Source organism: Eleutherodactylus coqui, chromosome 6 (assembly GCF_035609145.1).
Source record: "Eleutherodactylus coqui strain aEleCoq1 chromosome 6, aEleCoq1.hap1, whole genome shotgun sequence".
NCBI classification, from domain to species: domain Eukaryota; kingdom Metazoa; phylum Chordata; class Amphibia; order Anura; family Eleutherodactylidae; genus Eleutherodactylus; species Eleutherodactylus coqui.
The window spans coordinates 34,093,499-34,118,412 of record NC_089842.1 but is presented as its reverse complement, the minus strand read 5'-3'; the positions used below and the strand labels follow the sequence as shown (position 1 = coordinate 34,118,412).

Sequence of the window (24,914 nt, the reverse complement as noted above, 5' to 3'; positions counted from 1 at the left end):
AACTCTCTACCAGTCAACACTCACATTTAGGGGAAAAGGTGCGCTGCATGGAGATTCCTCTTGCAGCACTCCCAACACTCCTCTCTCTTGCAAGACCCGAACAGAACTCTCATCCGCACACCTTGCAATCACATATATAAAGCATGGTCAGGTGATCGCCAAATCACAACATAAAATGATACATTTCCAGACAGACATCTCACATACCAGACAATTAACTCTTTCCATGCTGCAGATATAAAATACACATTATTCATGCAACACAGAAGACATTGACATTAGATAGACAAATGCATGCACACTATTATGGAGGGGCCCCATTGTTCTTAGCCACTATACTGTGAATGGAGGTGGGCGAGCCAGAATGTTTACCCACCCACTCAACTTCTATTCACTCAGTGATGATCGATCCTATTTAAAACCATAGGAACGATTCGCTGCGACAACCTGTCGGGCATTTGTGCAAAACATTATCCCATGCAAAACGGTCCTTAAATGTCTGAAAGATTTTGCTTGCATAGAAAACTCATTAAAAAAATTCTCAAGATACATTCCCTTTTTTATCAAGAAAATGGGTGGAGGGGGAGGGGGTGGATATGGGAGGTAACCTGAAACATTCATTTCCTAATTAGCAGGTTTTCACTTCTTTGAAACTAATAAGCTTCTCCTGTGTTCGGCCCCACCAAAAACAAATACATCAAGAATCTCACCTAAAGTTTTCATTTCTGAAGAGTACCTGAGCTGAACGATGACTTCTCTGATTGGAATTCTGAGCCTCCTCTCAGCTCTTACAACAACAAGTAGGTTGAATTATTTGTCTCCGCTTTATGTCTATGGATTTCCCATTCACACTTCCGTTAAGCTAGCTTCACATGGGCGATCGCGATATTGTAATTTTGTTCAGGCGTTATTTTTTTTTCTCATGAAAAATCGTGCATCGCCGCCGCCCACTATTTTCTCATGTGATAAAATGAAGCAAAAGTCAATACGACTTCCTAACGTTAAGGACGCATTCAGACGACCGTATATCGGCGGCGTATTCACGCCGGCCGATATACGGTTTCTCTCTGCAGGGGGAGGAGGCTGGAAGAGTCGGGAGCAGTGCTCTGAGCTCCCGCCCCCTCTCTGCCTCCTCTCCACCCCCTCTCCGCCCCTCTGTACTATTTGCAATGAGAGGGGATGGGGTGGGGCTAATTCCTGAAATTTAGCCCCACCCCCATCCTGGCTCCTCTCATTGCAAATAGTGCAGAGGGGGTGGGAGCTCCGTGCACTGCTCCTGGCTCTTCCAGCCTCCTCCCCCTGCAGAATGAGACGCCATATATCAGCCGGCATGAACACGTGGCCGATATACGGTCGTCTGAATGCACCCTAAATCTGCATTGCATCGCACAAAAATTGCAAGTTTGTGCGTTCCAATGTGATAAAAAGGAGACTTTGTAAGGAAACATGGGCTAGTAAAAAAATTACAAAATGCTGAGATGGGATCTGCTGTGATTTTCAAATCTCGCAAGATCACATGAGTGAAAACCCTGCAAATGGGAATGAAATAATTGAAAATCACTGGTTTCATAACTCTGCATTATCACTCACATTGTGTGGTGTGTGGTTTTTTTTTTCCCATCGCCCATTTGATACTGTCTCAGAGCTGTCAGTTATAATTCTGTTTTTTGTTTTTTTTAAACTGTCACATTGTACTGCTGGGACCTGTAGTTCTATGAGTATCAGGATCACACTGCTGCAGGTGTAGCTGATTTGGCTGGCTGGCTGACTGTTGTGGATTTCTCCAACCAGCCAATTGCTATGTGTCTGTGTATATATAAGTATTTTGGTGCTGATCTTGCAGAGCAGTGTGATTTTCACGTGGTATGAGAGTGAGTAACAAAAGCAGATTTATGAAACCAATAATTTTCAGTGTTTTCCTTTACACAATGTTTTCACTGATGCGATGTTGCGAGAACAAAAAGATCATGGCATGCTCTATCTTTCTGCGGTGTGTCTTTTTTTTTTTTTTTTTTTTTTTTGAACCTTCCATTTCCCCCCCGAAGCCCACTTTTTATTGCACCTTTTTTTTTTTTTTTAATATAAGAAGTCCAGTTGACTGTCACTATAAGGCTGGATTCACACGAATGTATATCGGCTCGGTTTTCACGCCGAGCCGATCTACGTCGTCCTCATCTGCAGGGGGGGGGGGGGAGGATGGAAGAGCCAGGAGCAGGGACTGAGCTCCCGCCCCCTCTCTGCCTCCCCTCCGCCCCTCTGCACTATTTGCAATGAAAGGAGGCGGAACGGGGGCTGGGCTAATTCTCAGAACTTAGCCCCACCCCCATTCCTACAGTTACAAGTGCTGGACATTACACTGGAATTTAGCGCAAAGACTTCCACTCCAAATACAGAGGTCAGAGCAGAAACCTCTGCGCTAACCCTCTGTGTAGTGGCTGATGCAGAGACTTCTGCTTCGACCTTTGCTATTGTCACTGACAGCATCGCCCACACAGTTGATCGGTCGGATAGGCCATCAATAGTATTTGATGGAAAAACCCCTTTAACAGAAGTGTAAGTACACCCTTTGGCCATTTCCACACAGGCTCTTGAAAAAAATAAACGCTGTGTAATTCAGTGTTTACTGCGTTTTCAGCACTGTTATAATCTCAGCAAACTGGACAGAAATATTGTCGGTGTGCATGTACCTGTAATAATGAAAATAATAGCAGAAATTGTGGATGTCCTTTATAGCAGCATTAGGCCTCATGTCCACGGGGAAAAGAAGAATTAAAATCCGCAGCGGATTTTAACTCCTCTCCCACCCGTGGATCCGCACCCCATAGGGATGCATTGACCACCCGCGGGTAGATAAATACCCGCGGACGGTCAATAAAAGTGAATAAAAAAAAATATGGAGCATGAAAAAATCCGGACATGCTCCATTTTCGTGCGGGTCTCCCGCGGGGACGGCTCCCGCAGGCTTCTATTGAAGCCTATGGAAGCAGTCCGGATCCGCAGGAGACCTAAAATAAGAATAACTGACCCGCAGCGGACCGGGCAGATCTTCTTCTCCTCTTCCCGGCGAGATCTTCTTGCTTCGGCCCGGCGGATGTGCCCGGCGCATGCGCGCGGCACGCCGCCGACGTGCCGAGCACATCCGCCAGCCGAAGAAAGAAGATCCGGCCGCGAAGAGGAGAAGACCTGCCCGGTCCGCTGCAGGTAAGTTATTCTTATTTTCAGCGCTCATGTCCGTGGGGCAGGAGGGACCCGCTACGGATTCTCCATGGAGAATCTGTAGCGGGCCTGATTTTCCCCGTGGACATGAGGCCTTAGTCTCTGTACAACAGCTCTTACCTCTCCTCCTCTTCATACTGGGAGATGAGCTTTTAAACTTCTGTCTCTGATGCCGCTGATCTCGGTGACTTTGTGGCAGAAAACAAGTGTAATTCGTGATAACTGTGCTGATTGTGTGCTGTGTGACATCTCTCTAGGTTCTGCTCTCTGGTGTACACATTGTTTATCTATATCCTCATCAACCTGCACAGGCGACAGCAAATCTTGTCCTTCAGGATCTTTGTGTGGATCAACATACCAAAAACACTTTAACAGTGAGTTCTATGATTGACCCTTTCATGACCAGGACTATTTTGGCTTTTTATGACCAGAGCAGAATAGACACTTCTAACTAAAACTTGTAGACTTATTTTAAACTCTCTTAAAATTAGGGCACAAGACACAATTGCATCAACCATGCCAAGAGGGGATATGACAAGGTGTCAGCCAGACATAGCAGACACACACCCATAGTTTAGGCCATCAGACCTAGATGTGGTATCAATATTTAATGTTCTTTGGTAGAGGCATAGTACAATGTCCTCTAAGTGTGAAAGATCCAACCAATTACACGCCTATGAGGGTTGCTATGCCATAAAGATTGTTTCAGTAACCCTGCAAGATATCTTTTAGGGTGCATTCCCACGAACGTATATCGGCTCGGTTTTCACGCCGAGCCGATATACGTTATCCTCGTGTGCAGGGGGATGGAAGAGCCAGGAGCAGGAACTGTGCTGCACTATTTGCAATGGGGAGAGGCGGGGGCGAGGCTAATTCTCGGAACTTAGCCCCGCCCCACCTCCTTTCATTGCAAATAGTGCAGAGGGGTGGAGAGGAGGCAGAGAGGGGGCGGGAGCACAGTTCCTGCCCCTGGCTCTTCCTTCCTCTCCCCCCCTCCCCGTCCTTCCTGCACACGAGGACAACGTATATCGGCTCGGCATGAAAACCGAGCCGATATACGTTCGTGTGAATCCAGCCTTAGGATCGAAAATCCCTGTTAGGTTTTTAACTTTTTTAGAAGACTGATTTAATACAGAGACTCTGCTTCACGGTCCCATACTATTACTCTCTGATATGATAGAAGGAGCTCTAAAGAAGAGAGAAGATTTATTTGAAATTCACAATTCTCTAAAACCACAATTTAGTTTTCTTATACTTGATTTTAGTTAAAGTACATAATTCATAATATCCCGATTTGAAGGTTCATCAGGAATGTGAGAACTAGAAATAAATCAAGCAATAGAATATGTTGCCACTTTCTCATTTGACACCAACTATGTGTGTAGGGTGTCTGGATATTATGCTCCCCAGCAATCTGCATGGAATCTTGCGTTATAAAATAAACTCTCAACACTAAACCTGCAATAACGACTCAGACTACTGCTTGAGATTTAATGGCCGCGGCATTTTTTTCTAAACGGGCTTAACCATTAAATACATAAATTGTATCAAACTGAATAGTCTTGGTCATACAAACCCAGACTATTCCACCAATAAACTGTATAAACTGATAAGTCTTGGTCGTACAAACCCAGACTATCATCATTAATATAATATAATAATACAATGTAATATAAACTCAACCGCTGATGCCCACCAGCCGGTGGCAGGTGGCAATCCCCAACGGGCCATGTCGCCTACAACATACCCTCCCCCCCCCCCCCCAACCCTGTCTCAGCCAACTCTATCATACCTTGCAGTGTTGTGTTAAGAATGTCCAGACCCACTTCCGATAAATGAACTCCGTCTGGTCTATATAATCCCTTCGTAAAATCTTCTAAATCTACATGCTGCATGGACAACCCCCCTATAGACTGAACCCACATGGCTAACGATCTATTTGGCCTCTTCCGGATTTTTTCCATAATGAAAAAACTTTGTAACAGACTAAATCAACCTTGGGATTATTTCAGAAATAATTATAACAGTATCTGGAAAACTCTCCCTTGCCCACCACAACTCATTGTGAATGTCCTCCAAAAGCTCAAATGATCTCTTCTTTTCAATATCCTTACCCCCAAGGTGGATCAGAAGGATGAGGGGCTCTGTCAAAGACCTTCTTTTTACCTGCAATAGTGTTGACAGCGAAAGCCAACGCATTGCCCTGATCCCACACCAGAATACCTCAAAGGCGTCATTGTCCAACCCCAGATTTTCTGAATAACATCTGTCCTTTGCTCTCTGTTGGGCCCAAAAGATAAAGTGTTCCACAATCCAAACCACCTTCCTCAGTGCTTCTGTAAGACAGCATCAGACAACAACATTAGTAGTTCGTATGTACAAATTTAAAATGATCAGACGTCCATCTACCTAAATTCTTGATCTTTTCCTCACTCATCCCTATATATTGAAAGAGTGAGAAGTGATTTTCTGAGACCCACAACCAATTCTGATTAAACATCTCTTCAGTACCCCCCAAAATTGGAAACTGGATAATGACGAGTCGTTTGAATGACACAAAAGCGAACCCAACATATTCGGATTATCTCCAAGAACTCCCGTAACACCTGAAGAGGGCACAAACCGCCAATCAAGTCCTGAAAGCTACGGATCCATACCCCTTTCGCCCAGTTATCCGTCTGTGTGTGTCTTAAAATTTTTTTAATATAACTCCCATGATCCGATATATCTGTGACCAAAAGCTGCAAGTGCACAGACCTGGATGCTGCTAAAAATTCGCCACAATGCAACGAAAAAATGCCAGTAAAAAGGCACAACGAAATAGTTTTGCTTCAAAAATGTAATTGCTTATTTCAGGCGGTACTGACAGTAATCTCCCCAGTAAGCCGAATGAAATCACTGCCCTCTGGTCCTTAATAGAGATGAGCGAGCATACTCGCTAAGGCAAACTACTCAAGCGAGTAGTGCCTTATGTGAGTACCTGCCCGCTCATCTCAAAAGATTCGGGTGGCGGGGAGCGGCGGGGGAGAGCGGGGAGGAAAGGGGGGGGGCAGGGAAGATCTCTCTCTCTCTCCTCCCTGCTCACTCCTGCAACTCACCGCTCTCCCCCGCCGGTACACAAATCTTTTGAGACGAGCAGGCAGGTACTCGCATAAGGCACTACTCGCTCGAGTAGTCTGCCTTAGCGAGTACGCTCGCTCATTTCTAGTCCTTAACAAAACCTCGCAGCGAAGTTTAATCTGATGGACTAGATGGACAGGCTGGACTAGATGGACAATGTCTTCATTCAGCCTTACATACTATGTTACTATGGAAAGAATTCATAGGTAATAACCGCAACTATTTTTGAAAAAAACATTTTCAGCACAGATTTATAATAACCCTTCTTTTATCTGTAAACACAAAAAAGAGCTAAACATATCAACATCCTGAGAATCTACGGACAGCTCCTTTTCAGCACAAGAGCTCCCCACGCTGAGTTGTAATTACGCCATGTCTTTGGAGACACTGAATGAGACAATAGCTGATATATCATTGCTGCCTCAGATCCCAAAGATGATCCGGCAACTGCATCACGGCCGAAGCCACTTCGGACTCTTTCCATGAAAACCTTGATCTGCAATTGAGACAAAGTATATAAGAAACCATCATGTTCTACCTCTCCTAGCACAGCCTTCAGCAGCAAATTATACTTCAAGCAATACCAAACTAACAATTGCAACAAAGTTGTCACCGGCTCAGATTTAGCAGTATAACAATTCACTGCCATCAAGACGGCCTTAATTCCTGAACAGAAACGCAGCCTGCGATCCCTCAGCTTACTACCCCAGAGCCACTGCCAGGGGAAAATGTTCTGTCAGTACCCGATCCTTTACCCAGCCTTTCTGGAACCAGGATCTGTGCCATGGCTCCGCTACCCACAATGATCCAAACCTCACCGCAAAACCCGCGGCAGACGAACGCCTCGACATTACAAAACTCTGACTGCTATGCAGACTGACCGTTAAAACCCGATTTAAAAACTGTAACCAAACAGAAAAATCTCCTCTCAATCTCTCCGTTACTATAACCTGTGATGTCTGAGATACCAGGTCTCGCATTGCTGGAAAGATGCTTCTCAGAAAGATGCGCCCCACAGGGATAACCCTACACGCAAAAGTCAACCGGCCCGCAGTAGCTATAAAAAGGAAATCGTCTAAATAGTGCAACATTTCGCTGCCTGGAAAACTTCTCTAAATTACCCAGTCTAAGAATGGTGAAAACAATTAAAAATAGTGGCAGGATAATTTGAAACCCATTGGCAGTGCCATGTTGTAGAAAAAACACCCATCAAGTTGAAAGCCTAGTGAATTGAAACCACGAGGGCAGACAGGCAATAATCTAAACGCAGCTTTGATATCTGTTTTTGCCATCAGGGCATTCCTCCCGAATCGCCTAAAAAAATAAATATATTATTAATTACACGGGCACTTTCATACAAAGTGAGTGGCACTTTGAAATGAGACTGGTGTCTACACTGAAATATATGGGTACAGGGGGTCAGTATGATTTAATTTTTTTCTTGTAAGCAATCTCGGTTTTATCTGTACAGGTCAATGTGAAATTTACGTTAGAAAAGTTAAACTTTTTTTATTTGCAGAGGGAGAGTTGACTGAAACGCTGGTCAGGGGATGCATACTTTCATACGAATGCAACTTCATTGGCACTGTGAGCATAAAGCAAAGACGAATTGGGGTTGGCATTTCATGCTGCAGCATTGATGAATGTACTCCTACCCTTCCTACATGTAAGTCAGCTTCAGCTTTTTTTTTTTTTTAACCTACAAACATGGTTTGGTAATTTTTTTTTTTTTTTTATTCCATAGGCTTTACAGCTCCTAGTTTAACAGCACCACAGAATTACCATTGCTTATAATTACAGATGCCTTTATTAATGTGGCACACTAATCACTCAGGTCTGCACAATATCGAGTTAAACTTACAATAGCCAAACATTCTGCACTCTCCATCCAAAATCCCCCACTGCTCCCTTGCAACTGGTTTGTCCATTCCCACTCATATGTTTACAGCACTCCAGCAGTTATGCTTCATTTTGACGCATCACTGCTACAGCCAAACGCTGGCCACAGTGGTGGCATATCATTCTGTCATTGGCGCTGTCTGGTTATTAGTTTCAACGAAGTACAAGAAGGCACAATATGAAAACACAAATAACTCATATCTTAGGTATATATCGCTTACAGAGGCTCTAAAAAGGTTTTAAAGGGATTCTAACACCAACATTATACATACTAAACTGACCCCATAGCGCTCCCCAGCATATTACACCTAAAACACACAAGTTTATTACAGCAAGCAATTGACTTATTTCTGTAAAAACTCACTTTTAAGGTGGTCCACTTTAAATGCAAATCGGCCCACCTCAAGTCATGGAGGTGGGCCACTGTAGCCCTAAGTCACACTGTGCAGCCATCCTGCATGCTCGTGCAGAACTCTGGCACCTGCCTCTGTTGCTTATGTCAGTGCGAACAGCGGTGAAATACCGTGCTTATGCTGTGTGGTTCTCTGAGACACCCGGGAGCAGACATGCACTTTAAGTACCGCCACATATGCTTTACACAAAGCAGAATCAGCCTAGGTATAAAGATATGCAGCCAGCACTGATTAAACAAGCCAAATATAAAGTGCACAAAGCATGGTCAGCCAAACTGAGTAAAGAATGAACCAGAGCAAAGAAGGATCAGGCTGATACCCTACACATATCAGCACCATACAGGGGGTTCCTCAAGGGTGACCAGAGGTGGTTCATGTGTGCATATATGATGGAAGATAATGAGAGGCTAAGGAGGGATAACTAGAGCAAGAAGCTACAAAAAATGGCACTGACAGATCAGTGTTGGCATGCAAAAGAAAATAAATCATGCTCGTTCATTTGAAGTTGGAAATCACAAGAATGTCTTGTGTCCCTGTATTGCATGGAAGATCACCGATTTCTTCCTACTGTATAGAGAAGGTGACCAAGAAGTGTCCTGATTGTGTAGTTAATAGGCTCTAACAGAGGTACAACTGCTTCATCACAGAGAAGGGTGGATGAAGAAGTCATCTTCTTATTTCTCCTGTTCTCTTCTAGTTCCAAGACAAAGCTCTATCCCCAATGGAGTGATCTGCCGATCCTGCGTTTCTGAGGAATCTACTTGGTGTTACACTTCAGATACTATCCAATGTACAGGGGATGAAAATATGTGTCTTCTCAAGACAACCGAATTAACAGGTTTCAATAACTATTTTACTTTACTTTATAGGGAACCTTTGACTAAAGGCTCTTTCACACGAGTGTATATCGACTCGCCATTTTCACAGTTGGCCGGTCTACTCTGTGATCTGATGCATTGGTTTCCAATGTATCAGATCACATGGCCATATTCCCGCGACGTAAAAGAGCCCGGCCAGCCAAAATAGCGCCGGACGTTTTAGAACTGGAACTATCTTTTGGGCAGGAATATAACAGCGGTTGGAGAGGGGAGGTGGAAGGGACTTTAGCATCGTGACTGCTAAACTCTGTCCCTCTTCTCTACTCCCCTCCGGATGATTGCAATGCAAGGGGGTGGAGCTAAGCCCCAGCCCATTAATGGTGCTTAGCTCGACCCCCTCCCATTGCAATCAGCCGGCGAGGAGGTGAGCTAGTGAGGGGCAGGGTCAACGGCATGGCATCTTTGGCCTATATGCGCCGGGGCCCATGCCATTTAAATGGGTTCACGAACATTAGATTTGTGCGCCCGTTCACAAGTTTTTACAGCACACTCTTGGTGTATATTGGCCGGCCGTGAAAACTGTGGCTGATATGCGCTCATGTGAAAGAGCCCTAAGACAGAACTCAACATATGATTTCTTACCAACACTAAACTAATGAACTAAATAGTCTTTGACTGCACATTTGGGTGCCAGTAAAAGTATTTTTCTGTTACTAGTATGGCCAATTGAAGGAAAACATTTTCTGTTTTCACTTTTTAAGTGGGGTAGAAAACATACAAAATAAACCTCACTTATGAAAGCAGTCAACAGAAAAAAAAAAAAAACAATCACAGCAAAGCTTTTATTTCCAGGATGATTTATGAAAAAGCTGTACTTTGGTGGTTATGGTCTACAAGGCCAGTGTTGGACAATCTTCATGTATGAGGCCTAATATTGTGGTACATGAAATCTTTGTATCTCTGCAGGATCCGTCTCAACAGCCATGCGAGGATGCGCAACAAAGTCCTACTGTGATCTTAGCAGCCAGTCCTATAACACTGGGGGATCAACAACTAACGTTACAATTACCTGCACCAGTGGCAGCATAAGTGCCCATAAAGTCGTCCTGACTCCAACCATTCTGTGTCTTCTACTGCTGAAATTGTTTCTCTAACAACAATTGTAAAGGATCCCGAAACAAGAAACTTTACAGGATGGAACATCTTGTGTTTCCTTTTTATGTTGTCCTGTGTTTTTCTAATCCTTGGCTGGAAAACATCTTAGCTGCTAAATTAATAAATATTCGTTTGCTGTATTTATTTTTTTACTGTTCCTTCTCAAAGGGCTTCCATTGATTCAATAATAACTTTTGAAATGACTCCTGCCCTTCCAACAAAAAACTTTCTTCATCTCCCTAATCTCATTTAGACTTTCATGGAAGGCAATTGCAAATATTGTAAACAGAAAACATCTGAAGTTAGCTGTTCAATTCATCCCACTTTCCCTTTATGTACGATACAGAATTTTTTTGATAATTTTCTTTTTTCCCTCTCTTGGGAAATCTATATCTCATCACATACACTGGTATGGTCATTTCCATAGACAACATATTGATAATATGAGATGAAAATCCTGCAATCATGGCAAAATTTATGGCTTAGGGTTGATATTTGAAATTTATTGGCGATTTTTGACAAGCATGATTGATTTCTTGGATGTCAATCTGATTGGGGATGTGTTTGCTGCAAAGAGCAAGACTTTAGTTTGGATAGGGCTTTAAGAGGAAGGGGTAAGGGTCGAGGACGCGGACGTCCAAGTGAGGGTGTGGGCACAGGCCGAGTTCCTGGTCCAGGTGAATCACAGCCGGCTGCTGCGGGATTAGGAGAGAGGCAAGTTTCTGGGGTCCCCAGCGTCATATCACAATTTATGGGTCCATGTGGTAGACCTTTATTACAAACAGAGCAGTGTGAGCATGTCCTGCCGTGGATGGCAGAAAATGCGTTCAGCAATGTATCGACAACCCAGTCTTCTACGCAGTCCACTACTCCTGGCCTAGGGACTACAACTCTGAATCCTCTCGCTGCTCCTCCTTCCTCCCAGCCTCCTCACTCCATGAAAATGACATATTTTGAGCAGGCAGACTCCCAGGAACTGTTTTCGGGTCCCTGCCATGAGTGAGAAAAAAAAACGATTCCTCTCTCATCTGAGGAGTTTCTCGTAACTGATGCCCAACCTTTGGAAAGTTCCCGGAGTCCGGGTGATGAGGCTGGGGACTTCCGGCAAATGTCTCAAGAGCTTTTGTGGGTGAGGATGATGAGACACAGTTGTCTGTCAGTAAGGTAATAGTAAGGGCAGTAAGTCCAAGGGAGGATCGCACAGAGGATTCGGAGGAAGAGCAGCTGGACGATGAGGTGACTGACCCCACCTGGTTTGCTAAGCCTACTGAGGAAAGGGCTTTAGAGGGGGAGGCAAGTGCAGCTGCAGGACAGGTTGGAAGAGGCAGTGGAGTGGCCAGGGGTAGAGGCAGGGCCAGAGCAAAGAATCCTCCAACTGTTTCCCAAAGCACCCCCTCACGGCAAGCCTTCGTGCAGAGGGTTAGGTGTTCAAAGGTGTGGCTGTTTTTTAGTGAGAGCAAGAACGACCGACGAACAGTGGTATGCAACCTGTGTCGCACCAAGATCAGCCGGGGAGCCCCCACTACCAGCCTCACCACCACCAGCATGCGCAGGCATATGATGACCAAGCATCCCACAAGGTGGGACGAAGGCCATTCACTTGCCTCCGGGTCACACCACTGCTTTTTCCCCTGTGCCCCAACCTGCCACACAGATTCGAGCGCCTCCCAGCCTGCACCCACACCCTCACTTCCACCGTCCTCCACTTCATCCAGCAATGCGTCTCAGCGCAGCGTTCAGCTGTCGCTAGCACAAGAGTTGGAGCGAAAGCGCAAATACGCCGCCACCCACCTGCATGTACAAGCTTTAAATGTGCAGATTGCCAAATTATTCAGCCTGGAGATGCTGCTGTACAGGCTTGTGGAAACGGAGACTTTCAAAAACATGATGGCAGCAGCAGTCCCGCGCTACTCGGTCCCCAGTCGCCACTATTTTTCATGGTGTGCCGTCCCAGCCGTACACCAACATGTCTCCCGCAACATAAATTGTGCCCTCACCAACGCGGTCACTGGGAAGGTCCACTTAACCACGGACACGTAGTCAAGTACTGGTGGGCAAGGCCACTATATCTCCCTGACGGCACATTGGGTAAACTTGGTTGAGGCTGGGACTGAATCAGAGCCTGGGACCGCTCACGTCCTACCCACACCCAGAATAGCGGGTCCTACCTCGGTGCTGGTATCTGCGGTGTTTTATGCCACCACCTTCAAATCCTCCCCCTCCTCCTCCTCTGCCACCTCTACCTCTCAATTAAGAAGTGTAAGCACGTTGTCAGCATTCAGTAGCGCGCGGCGGGGCAGCACAGCGGTGGGCAAGTGTCAGCAAGGCATGCTGAAACTAATCAGCTTAGGTGACAAGAGGCACACGGCCCGCGAGCTGCTGCAGGATCTGACAGAGCAGACCGATCTCTGGCTTTCGCTGCTGAGCCTCCAAACGGGCATGATCGTGTGTGACAACGGCCGTAACCTGGTGGCGGCTCTGCAGCTCGGCAGCCTCACACACATGCCATGCCTGGCCCACGTCTTCAATCTGGTGGTCCAGAGGTTTCTGAAAAACGACCCCCACTTGTCTGACCTGCTCGGCAAGGTGCGCCGCGTCTGCGCACATTTCCGCAAGTCCACCACGGATGCTGCCACCCTGACGACCCTGCAACATCGGTTTCAGCTGCCAGAGCACCGACTGATGTGCGACGTGCCTACACGCTGGAATTCTATGCTGCACATGTTGGCCAGGCTGTACGAGCAGCGTAGAGCAATAGTGGAATACCAGCTGCAAAATGGGCAGCGTAGTGGTAGTCAGTCTCCGCAATTCCTTACTGAGGAGTGGGCATGGATGGCAGATATCTGCCAGGTCCTCAAATTTTGAGGAGTTTACCCAGATGGTGAGCGGCGATGCGTCAATCATTAGTGTTACAATCCTGTTGATTTGCCTGCTGAGAAATTCGCTGCTAAGCATAAAGGCCGACGCTTTGCGGTTGGAACAGGAGATGGGGGATGACAGTATGTCGCTTGATAGCCAGACCACCCTCATGTCTATATCTCAGCATGTTTTGGAAGAGGAAGAGGATGAGGAAGAGAAGGAGTGGGAAGAGACAGCTGGCCACACTGCAGAGGGTACCCATGCTGCTTGCCTGTCATCTGTTCAGCCTGTATGGGCTGAAGAAGAGGAGGAGGATCCTGAAAGTCATCTTCCTAGTGAGGACAGCGATGTGTTGCGTAATGGTACCCTGGCACACATGGCTGACTTCCTGTTAGGCTGCCTTTCCCGTGACCCTCGCGTTAGACGCATTCTGTCCAACACGGAATACTTGGTGTACACCCTTCTCGACCCACGGTATAAGGAGAACCTTTCCACTCTCATTCCCGAAGAGGAAAGGGGTACGAGAGTGATGCAATACCACAGGGCCCTGGTGGACAAAGTGATGCTAAAGTTCCCATCCGACAGCGCTAGTGGCAGAAGACGCAGTTCCGAGGGCCAAGTAGCAGGGCAGGTGCGGGAATCAGACAGCATGTCCAGCGCAGGCAGGGGAACACTCTCCAAGGCCTTTTCCAGTTTTATGGCTCCCCAGCAAGACTGTGTCACCACTCCCCAGTCAAGGCTGGGTCGGAGGGAGCACTGTAAAAAGATGGTTAGGGAGTACGTAGCCGATCGTACCCCCGTCCTCTGTGAAGTCTCTGCTCCATACAACTATTGGGTGTCAAAGCTGGACACGTGGCACGTACATACGCTGTACGCCCTGGAGGTGCTGGCCTTCCCTGCCGCTAGCGTCTTGTCAGAGAGGGTGTTTAGTGCAGCTGGGGGAATCATCACGGATAAGCGTACCCGCCTGTCAACTGCCAGTGCCAACATGCTTACACTCATAAAGATGAACAAAGGCTGGATTTCCCCAGACTTCTCCACCAGCGGAAAGAAGCAGAACCTAATGATTCTTTTTGCTGCAATAGGAGAAAAATGCATCCTCTATCACCACAAAAAAGGGGGAATTAGCTTTGTCAATCACTCTCGGATATTATTACTCCTCCTCCTACTTCTCCTACTCCTCCTAAAACAGCATATCTTCACGCTGAACTGCCAATTTTTCTGCGGCCCAAAGGGCTCTGTTTAAAAGTTTTTTACAATTTTTCAATGTTTCAAAAGTGTTGATACTTTAACAGAAACCAATTTTTTTCACAGGGCTGCCTCCAGGCTCTGTTACAAATTAAGCAACAGCGAGCTGCATCTCTAAAAAAATGTTTATGGGTTTCACCTGCCCTCGCGGTTGAGCAATTTTTCAAAGGTGCACTTGTACTCTTGGTACACCAATTTTTCTGTCCCTCGCCTATTCTGTTATCTAACTAATCTTTCCGGCCTTTGCCTACACTCTTGGTAACCAAATTTTTTTAGGGGTTCGCCTACACTCTTCCTACAGAAATGTTACTGGGGTCTGCCTATACTCTTGCAACAGAAATGTTACAGCAGTCTGCCTATACTTTTACTCCAAAATGTTACTGGGGTTCGCCTATACTTTTGCTATAAAAATGTTACAAGGGTCCGCCTATGCAGTTTCTACTGAATGGTTTGAGGGGTTCGCCTATATTTTTGCTACAGAAATGTTACTGGGGTCCGTCTATACTCTTGCTATAGAAATGTTACTGGGGTCTGCCTATGCAGTTTCTACTGAATGGTTTGAGGGGTTCGCCTATACACTTGCTGCAGAAATGTTACAGCGGTCTGCCTATACTTTTGCTACAGAAATGTTACTGAGGTCTGCGTATACCTTTTCTACTGAATGGTTTGAGGGGTTCGCCTATACTATTGATACGGAAATGTTACTGGGGTCCGCCTATACTCTTGCTATAGAAATGTTACTGAGGTCCGCCTATGCAGTTTCTACTGAATGGTTTGAGGGGTTCGCTTATACTTTTGTTACAGAAATGTTACTGAGGTCCGCCTATGCAGTTTCTACAGAATGGTTTGAGGGGTTCGCCTATACTTTTGCTACAGAAATGTTACTGGTGTCCGCCTATACTCTTGCTATAGAAATGTTACTGGGGTCCGCCTATGCAGTTTCTACTAAATGGTTTGAGGGGTTCGCCTATACTATTGCTACGGAAATGTTACAGGGGTCCGCCTATACTTTTGCTACAGAAATGTTCCTGGGGTTCGCCTATACTCTTGCTTTAGAAATGTTGCTGGGGTCCGCCTATGCAGTTTCTACTAAATGGTTTGAGGGGTTCACCTATACTTTTGCTACAGAAACGTTACTGGGCTCTCGCTACATCTTGCTATAGAAATGTTACTGGGGTCCGCCCATGCAGTTTCTAGTGAATGGTTTGAGGGGTTCGCCTATATTTTTGCCACAGAAATGTTACTGGAGTCTGCCTATACTTTTGCTACAGAAATGTTACTGGGGTCCGCCTATACTTTTGCTAAAAAAAATGTTACTGGGTCCGCCTATACTCTTGCTATAGAAATGTTACTGGGGTCTGCCTATGCTGTGGGTGCAAAAAAGACTTCCCATCGCAGTGTTTTACCCATCTGGCACAAATACACTGACTGACTTGGGCAGAAATGTGGGCCAAGGCCAAGGTCCTTGTCGGGGTGAAACCCTGCCATGTTTGGGCACTTTGATTTCTTCTTGTGTAATACCATCTTTGTGCACCCACAGCAAAGGCGAGCCCATGGAACTCAGACTTCCCATTGCAGTGTTGAGTTATCTGACACCTACACAGAATGAAGTGTGTGGGGACCCATGGATTTCCCATAGCTATTTAACTCACGGCACCTTGGGTCACACAAGGTGGAGGCTGGGACCGAGCCTGACCCTGGGCCCGCTCACATACTTCCCACACAGAGTATTGTGGGTCCTACCTCGGTCATGGTTTCTCTGCCTTATTATGCCACCTCCTCCTCCTGCTTGGGGTCTGGGAATCAGCGCTGGCCAACATATATTTTCTCTCGTGTTACCACAGTTATCTGAGACAGTGGTTTGGCCAAACAAAAGCAACGTTACTGCATTAATGAGACGTTCACAGCTGCACTAGCATCCGAGTCTGCTTTATGCCCACGATTACTGAGGGTGTGAGCCGAGGCCGAGGTCCTTGGCAGGGTGAAACTGCCATGTTTGGGCACTCTGATTTCTTTATGTGTAATACTTTCCTTGGGTTCCAGGGGCTCGCCTATGCTGTGGGTGCACAAAGACTTCCCATAGCGGTGTTTTACCTGTCTGGCCAAATACACTGACTGACTTGGGTAGAAATGTGGACCGAGGTCCTTGGTGAGGTGAAACTCTGCCATGTTTGGGCACTCTGTTTTCTTCATGTGTAATACCATCTTTAAGTTCTTTGGGCTCGACTATGCTGTGGGTGCCTTGGACACAAGTGGAGATTGTGAGAAATGAAAAACTCCACAGCAGAGGTGACAGGTTTGCCTGGTCTTGACCCCTAACAGCAATGTAGAGATAATAAACTTTCACGTTCCTTTTCATTCAACTAAATTATTTACTGTTTTGTTCATTCCTTCCTGATATTTATATAAGTGATATTAATCACAATGTCTGTGCCATCTCATGCTGTTTCAGGTATTTATCTAGTGCAAATTAAGTTCACCATGTCTGTACCCTACCATGTAATATTGTGTATATGTTGTCATTTAAATATGTCTATAGATTTGTTTCATTATACCTGAAGAAGAACAATGAGAGGTTTAAAAACTCGGTATAACATTATGTATTTTTGCTAGCCATTAAAAGGTATCATATCTACAAGATTACTTGGTTTCTCTCACTGAGAACAATCATACTCATAATGTTTATTGTCATGTTATATGAATCATCTAGGTCGGGGGTGTCAAAATCATTTTCACCAAAGGCCACATCAGCCTTATGGTGACTTTCAATGGGCCGATTGTAATTGTAAGACTGTATAGTAAAGGCTTGTTCACACAACGTTTTTGCATATATAATATGCAGTGAATTGAAGCCATTGATTTAATTCACATGAATGTATATTTTCACGCAGTGTGACCTATTTTGTTGTGTACTACACCGCAGTAGGCCATTGAAGTGAATGGGCCATGTAAATACGCAGTGAATGCGCAGGAAACCTGTGTATTCATTGCATATTTGTGCACCATTTCAATGGGCCAATCTGCATTCTTTTTTGCGTGCCCAAATATGCAGGCATAAGCAATTTTTTAATTGTGCAAATACGCAGTATATTTGTGCGACAGAAATATGAATATTCCCATGTGAAAAACCCCTAATAGTGACTCCAGTAGCCACAGTATTAATAGTGGCCCCAGCAGTAATAGTGACTCTCATAGTGGCCCCAGTAAAAATAGTGACTTTCATAGTGGCTCCAGTAATATTGACCCCTATAGTGGCCTCAGTAGTAATAGCGACCCCCCCAGTGACCCCAGTAGTAATAGCAACCCCCACAGTGGCCCCAGTAGAAATAGTGACCCCCCCCACAGTGGCCCCAGTAGTAATAGCAACCCCCCACAATTGCCCCAGTAGTAATAGCGACCCCCACAGTGGCCCCAGTAGAAATAGTAATCCCCAAAGTGGCCCCAGTAGAAATGGCGACACCCACACTGGCCTCAGTAGTAATGGCAAGCCCCACAGTTGCCTCAGTAGTAATGGCGACCCCCACAGTGGCCTTAGTGGTAATGGCAACCCCCACAGTGGTATCAGTAGTAATTGCAACCCCCACAGTGGCCTCAGTAGTAATGGCAACCCCCACAGTGGCCTCAGTAGAAATAGCGACCCCCTCCCCCCCCTCCCCCACAGTGGTCTCATTAGGAATAGCGCTCCTCACAATGGCCCCAGTAGTAATAGCAACCCCCACAGTAGCCCCAGGAGAAATAGTGATCCCCATAGTGGCCCCAGTAGAAATGGTGACACCCACACTGACCTCAGTAGTAATGGCAAGCCCCACAGTGGCCTCAGTAGAAATGGTGACACCCACAGTGGCTTCAGTAGTAATGGCGACCCCCACAGAGGCCTTAGTAGTAATGGCAACCCCCACAGTGGCCTCAGTAGTAATGGCAACCCCCACAGTGGCCTCAGTAGTAATAGCAACCCCCACGGTGGCCTCAGTAGAAATAGCGACCCCCAGAGTGACCTCTGTAGAAATAGCGACCCCCACAGTGGCCTCTGTAGAAATAGCGACCCCCACAGTAGCCTTAGTAGAAATACCAATCCCCACAGTGGCCCCAGTAGAAATGGCGATCCCCACAGTGGCCTCAGTAGTAATAGCGACCCCCACAGTGGCTCCAGTAGTAACAGGGTACCCCACAGTGGCCCTAGTAGTATTAGCAACCCCCACAGTGGCCCCAGTAGTACTAGAGTACCCCGCAGTAGCAATAGCAACCCCCACAGTGGCCCCAGTAGTTATAGCGACCCCCACAATAATATTAAATCCACATTGATAACATTATCCCCCCTCAGTAATATTAACCCAACAGTAATATCTCCCTCGGTACGGTAGTAATAACCCCACAGTAATAATATTATGCCCCTCAGTAATAATATCCACACAGTAATATTAACCCTCTCATTAGTAATAACCCCACAGTAATATTAACCCCTCAGTAGTAATAACCCCACAGTAATATTATCCCCCTCCGTATTAACCCCACAGTAATAATATTAACGCCCCTCAGTAATATTATTAACCCCCCTCAGTAATATTAACCCCACCTTACTAATAGTTCTCCCCAACCCATATATTTACCTCCTCCTTGTAGTCAGCGCTGCTGATCCCCGGTACACACTGATGTCAGTGTGTGACCCCCCCGAAACGCTTCCTCCCTTGTTCTCTCTCCTGCGGAACTGAGAAGCAGAGAAATCGGGGGAGGAGGATAACGGCTTTACACTGACAGAGTGTGCGCTGGGATCAGCTGCGACACCCCACCTGGTAATCCCTTCAGTGGTGAGTGGCTGTCGGCACGCTACGGGGGACACATAAAATGAGGCGGCGGGCCCTGTTTTTGACACCTGTGACTTAGGTGATTATATTATTAATTTTTTTTTAATCAATTTACAGATTTTTATACTTCTGATGCTTTTAGTGATGCTGAATGTGTGGTAATTGAACTTTTCATACATACTTTTATCATGTAACCCCTCCCCCTTTGTTAGGGTTTGTGATGGACAGGACCATATGATGGCTTGTTTTTTCCATGGCATTCTGTAGTTTTTGTCGGTACTGCTTTTTGGGTACATACAATGTATTGCAGGGTAAACATCAATTTTGTATACAGCAATAATCATGCAGCATAAATAATGTGATTATGTTTTCTCTAGGTCAGTACAAGACCAATTATACCAAAATTATGTTTCTTTTAGGTTTTACCAGTGTTGCTCAATAAAAACATCCCCCCCTTTCACGATGTGAAGTGTCATTCAGGTTTCATGGCTGTAAAGAAAGTAATTGCAAGTGTCATAGTATCTTGAATTTTACTTTATGCTTCACTTGTAATGAGGAACTTCTATTTTTATTTCAGACTATATTTTTGGCTTTTTTAAGAGACCAAGTAGGATAGCCATGTGTAGCCAATCTCTCTAAAGCTAATGTTTTTTAATTTTTAAAGTTATCATCATCTATACACGCATGTATAATTCTTGGAAGCTCTCCTGTAATTTCCAACTTCAATATGTCAAATATGTGCAAACATACTGTACAAATTTTTGATGAGATATATATTTCCATCCATTTACTTTATTCTAGAAACACATTTAAAAAACTTTTTGATTTTTAACCATTTGATAAACATACAAATTTAACATTAACTATTAAAATTTTGAGGAACATTTAGTTTTTCTACATCAAGCCAAGATTGCAAAGGCTCATGGGTGTCAGAATGTTAGATACCTCCACAAATGACCCTATTTTAAAAATGCATCCCTTACTGTATGGGGTGTCAGGAGCATTTTTACTCAACCTTTTTTTTCAAGAGTTAATGCAATTTAGAGGAGAATAAATAAAATTTCATATTTTTGCCAATATGCCATTTTAAAAACAATTGTTTTTCCTATAGTGCACATGAAAATGAAGACTTGCACCTCGAAATGGATACCCCTGTTTGTCCTGTGTTCAGAAACATATTTATTGTGGCCCTAATATTATGACTGTAAGCACAACTGTGGTGAAAATGTATAAAAGTGGTTATTTCCAGCCCGCCATCTTGTCTTAGTAGTCATCATTATAAAGTTTAATTGTAGAATTTTATTTTCCAGTAGTGTATCATTGTATGGACTATGAACCTATTTGTAAATGACCGGTTGAGCCTGTTTAATCTTGTGATAACATCCCCATTGTCTGAAGTAAAGTCTTGTTTGACCAGATTTTATTACCCTTTAAATGTGGGCAATTCAGATGTGTGATGGCTTCAGGGAAACAATCCTTCTTTACAATGAAAATATACAAGCTTAGGGCATAGTAGATGACTAAACTATTTTATAGTGTATCAACATTGGAAACCATGCATGGAGGATAGAAGCCATTGACCTTTGAGTAGGGATGCTTTCTCACAGTATTGTTTTTCAGAGGTTCTCTGTCTTTCGCCGTTCGCTTCTCCAGCTGATGTCTAGACAGATGATGTATAACCCCTTAGTGACCACTCCTGCTTTGCTGGGTTAAAATCTCCGAGGCCGCTAAAACATGCTGTCTCTGGGGATTAAAGCTCTGCAGGCTGTGGACGTGACAGCTCCATGCTGTCAATTACCAGAAATGGCCGACAACTTGGAGCTGTCATAGGGGGCCGCGGTAAGCCCACCCCGGTCACGTGATCGCATTAAAGTCAATATAAAAGTTAAAAAAGTTAGTTTTAGCTCCCCTTACATATCAGATCCATAAATAGAGCTGATAGCACTCACCCCCATCCTCCACTGTATCCCGTGCCATTCTGGTCCTCCAGGACATGACACTGGCATCTGCGCCTGCGCACCAGATGTCATTATGTCACATGCATGCGCAGAGGGCCTGGAGACCTGAGAAATTATAAAAATTCCTGCTTTCAGCTAGTATGAGTAGCCGAGTGCATGGAGCTGCTGTATGCGGTTCCCGATCAAATTATCACTGTTATTCAGTGAATAACCGCAATAATGTAGAAGTAAAAAAAAAGGTTGTTTCATCTCCTCCATGGATCATATCCATGAGGGGAGATGAAATTACATACCTAAGGTCCCCAGATTCATCCTTATCCCTTTATCCTTATGCGTACGTGCCTATTGCCAAAAAGGCGTACGCATGCGCAAAAGTGGCGGATTGCCAGGGTAATTTAAAATCTCCCCACTCCTGGCTACCAAACGTAGCCGAGATCCTGTTGTATATTGTAATATTGTAAAAGTGCATGCAATATCACATATTTCATGTAACTTAGTTTAACTATCACCTATTTTATATATAAATGTTGTTCATTTATTATCCTTTTTAAAAAATTGCGTTACATCAGCCCATCCGTGCTTCTTTAAAGCCGTATCTGAACTTGTTGCCTTTTAACATGGAGAACAACAGCTGAACCCAAATTGAAAGGAGCAGCCGGTGGCTTTCAGAACAGAATTTTTGCTTGAAGATGTTAGAGGCCCCACTGCCCACTTGTAGAACCTTTGAGCTGCCAAAACAATAGAGAACCCACCCAAATGACCCCATTTTGAAAACTAGGCCCCTTGATAAATTCATCTTGGGGGTACTGCAGATTTTGTTTTCATGAATCTAAGCAAACCAGAAGGAAAAAAATATGATTTTCATTTCTTTGGAAATTGTGTCATTTTAAAGCTGTTTTTTTGTACAGCACACATATGAATGAAGACGTGCACCCCCCAAAAGGATACCCCTGTTTGTGCTATGTTTAAAAACATAACAATTGTTGCCCCAATCTGCTTACTGGATAAATGGATAGGCCTGTAATGGAGGGAACACCCTTTGGACTTTAGGTCACAACTGAATAAATTCCAGGCCACATTGCACACTTATAGAGCCACCAAGCTGCCAAAATGATAGAGCGCGTCCCTACAAATAACCTCATTTTAAAATCTAAACCCCAAAGTCCATTTATCGAAACCTCTTAGCCAATTTATCTAGATGTGTACTAAGCATTCTGACCCCACAGTTTTTTGCAAAAATTATTTAAAAGCAGATGATAAATAACTTTTTTTTCCACAAATGTCACTTTCATGACCGTTTTCTTTGTTTCAAGCAGGAAAAACTGGGGAGATGAACCGCAAATTTATAGCACTAGTTCTTCTGTGCCACAATCTGCTTACACGACACAGGGCTAGGCCTATAATGGAGGGAACACAGGGCACAACTGAATAAATTCCAGGCCCCATTGCACACTTGTGCAGAAAAAAAAAATGGCTCCATAAAAAGAAATGTAAAACTGTGTGGTATGTCTCAAACCAGGGGTAATTACAGAGGCCTTGTTGGGATGGGCACATGAGGCAATAAAACCGGGTATCTCTCCTCCTCCCAAGCTTGCTGCAAGCACAGCACTTTTTTGGGTGGCATTTCTTGTCCTCAGTAGCAGGAATGAGGTGCAAAAACTGGCGCTCTGGTAGCCTTTTCACCGCCTCAGACTCAAAAGCTTCCTTTTTTAAACTTTAAAGTTAATATCTCTGGTAGAAAGGAGATTTCAAATTTCCTGGTCCCTTCCCAGCTTCTGCACATGCATCAGCCATTAGATAACAGCAATCACGTGACTGAGGACTGCTTACCACGGCCTCCGGTGACATCTCCTCCAGGCTCTCAGCTACCTTTGGTTGCTGGGAGCAAGGAAATTTTTTAACTTGCTGGGCAATCCCCAGCTTTTGCGCATGCGTCTATCATTTTACCTCCCGTGCATTTACAGAAGTCGGGGAAAGGTGCTCGAAGGGCAGGATCATCGGGTAACATCGCAGAAGCCTTGGATGAGTAGTTTCATCTCCCCTCATGGATTGTATCCAAAGGATAACAGCGATCATGTGATCGGGGACTGCACCATGGCCCCAAATCACAGCTCCAAGCTGTCGGCTACCTCCAATAGCATTGCGTTTTCACACTCCCTGACCCTGGGGCTTTATTCTACAGGGCTGATGTGTTTTAATGGCCCTGTAGAATAAAGCCCAGACAGCCAGGATGTGAAAACACTTATGGGTGGTGACTAAGGGGTTAAGGGATTAATATTATGATTACAACTGCTCAGAAATTAGTAAATTCGGACAATAATTATGGCATGTAATTGGATTGCTAATGAGGGTGGAGGCTCGTGAGCTGTAGGCTAAGGCAGCATGAGCTGTAAATAAAAAAATAGGAAAAAGCATTGTTGTTTTGCTGCAAAACTCGGCACGCAGTTACATCTCAGGCAGATATGCAAATTATTAGAATTGTGGCCTGATTAGATGAACAATCTTGCAATCTAAGGCCCTAAAAGTGGTTCCAACCTTGGTCTATAAAGAGACTCTGAGAGGCTCCTTGGGTAGAGCCTTTTGACCAATAGACATGTCTCTACAATGCAATTAAAGAGATTTCATCCAGTTAACAAAGTCTAAGAGAGGGCACATTATTGCAATGCGAGAAACTGGATGGTCATATCGACAAATTGTCAGCCACCCTAACCGTTCTGCCCAGACACTTAGAAGGTGTTGGGACCAGTAGATGCATGAGGGCATGCGCAGAAGGTGACTGGACTCAGGGCACCCTCAACAGACCACCAGTAGGGAGGATTGTCTGATCGACAATCAGAGACAGATGGCACCATCGCTAGAGGCTGTGTGTCCATTATGGCCTCTGTGGCATGTACTACCTTTGATACCCACCCACCATCCTCTCCATTTGCAGTGGTGTTATTAATTATGAAACTGTAATGCAACAGACTGGAACTGAGTTATCTTAAGCAAAGAATCAAGGTTTAATTTTAGCACTGTAATGGGGGAGCCATCACATACAACAGTCAGTCACCTCTAGTAGTGGCATAATGGACAATGACAGCTCAGTGATATATTTAGGGCGTCTTGCAGCCACATGTGTTGCCTCTCATGGCGGCTTCCAAGGGCTTCTTTTTTATCACACACAAAGTTTCATTAGTTTTCAAGGACTCCTTCATTTTCTTTTGACGATGAGTGCACCTCTTTCTATGTATCATTCATTGTTAAAAATAATCCACATTGCTGTTCCATCATGCAAGCAGTGATTGGGAATAAGAAACCAAGCCAGAAAACCATACACAGACAGCTGTTTCAGGGTGTTTGTCCCTCATCAGTGTGTAGTAGCTTTCTGGCTTACCTGGTGGGAGGCCTGTAATGTGAGTCAAGAGGGGTGTTATCTTTCCCTAA

The 24,914-nt window shown here is 44.9% G+C and overlaps 1 protein-coding gene across 1 annotated transcript; it reads left to right on the top strand.

Annotated features, from left to right (window-relative positions):
• Positions 1-748: 748 nt before the first annotated feature.
• On the top strand, positions 749-10,620 carry LOC136631684 (urokinase plasminogen activator surface receptor-like). The gene is made up of 4 exons (XM_066605974.1): positions 749-800; positions 3,474-3,590; positions 9,346-9,486; positions 10,433-10,620. Exons 1-4 carry the CDS (start codon positions 749-751, stop codon positions 10,618-10,620), a joined length of 498 nt encoding a protein of 165 aa, XP_066462071.1.
• The last annotated feature ends 14,294 nt before the right edge of the window (positions 10,621-24,914 follow it).

Bases quoted from the DNA above. Each gene is read 5' to 3' on its own strand.
- LOC136631684 (XM_066605974.1), top strand. From the start codon at position 749: ATGACTTCTCTGATTGGAATTCTGAGCCTCCTCTCAGCTCTTACAACA. The intron at 801-3,473 runs GTAGGTTGAATT...ACATCTCTCTAG, and splicing joins CTCAGCTCTTACAACAACAA to GTTCTGCTCTCTGGTGTACA. The intron at 3,591-9,345 runs GTGAGTTCTATG...GTTCTCTTCTAG, and splicing joins ATACCAAAAACACTTTAACA to TTCCAAGACAAAGCTCTATC.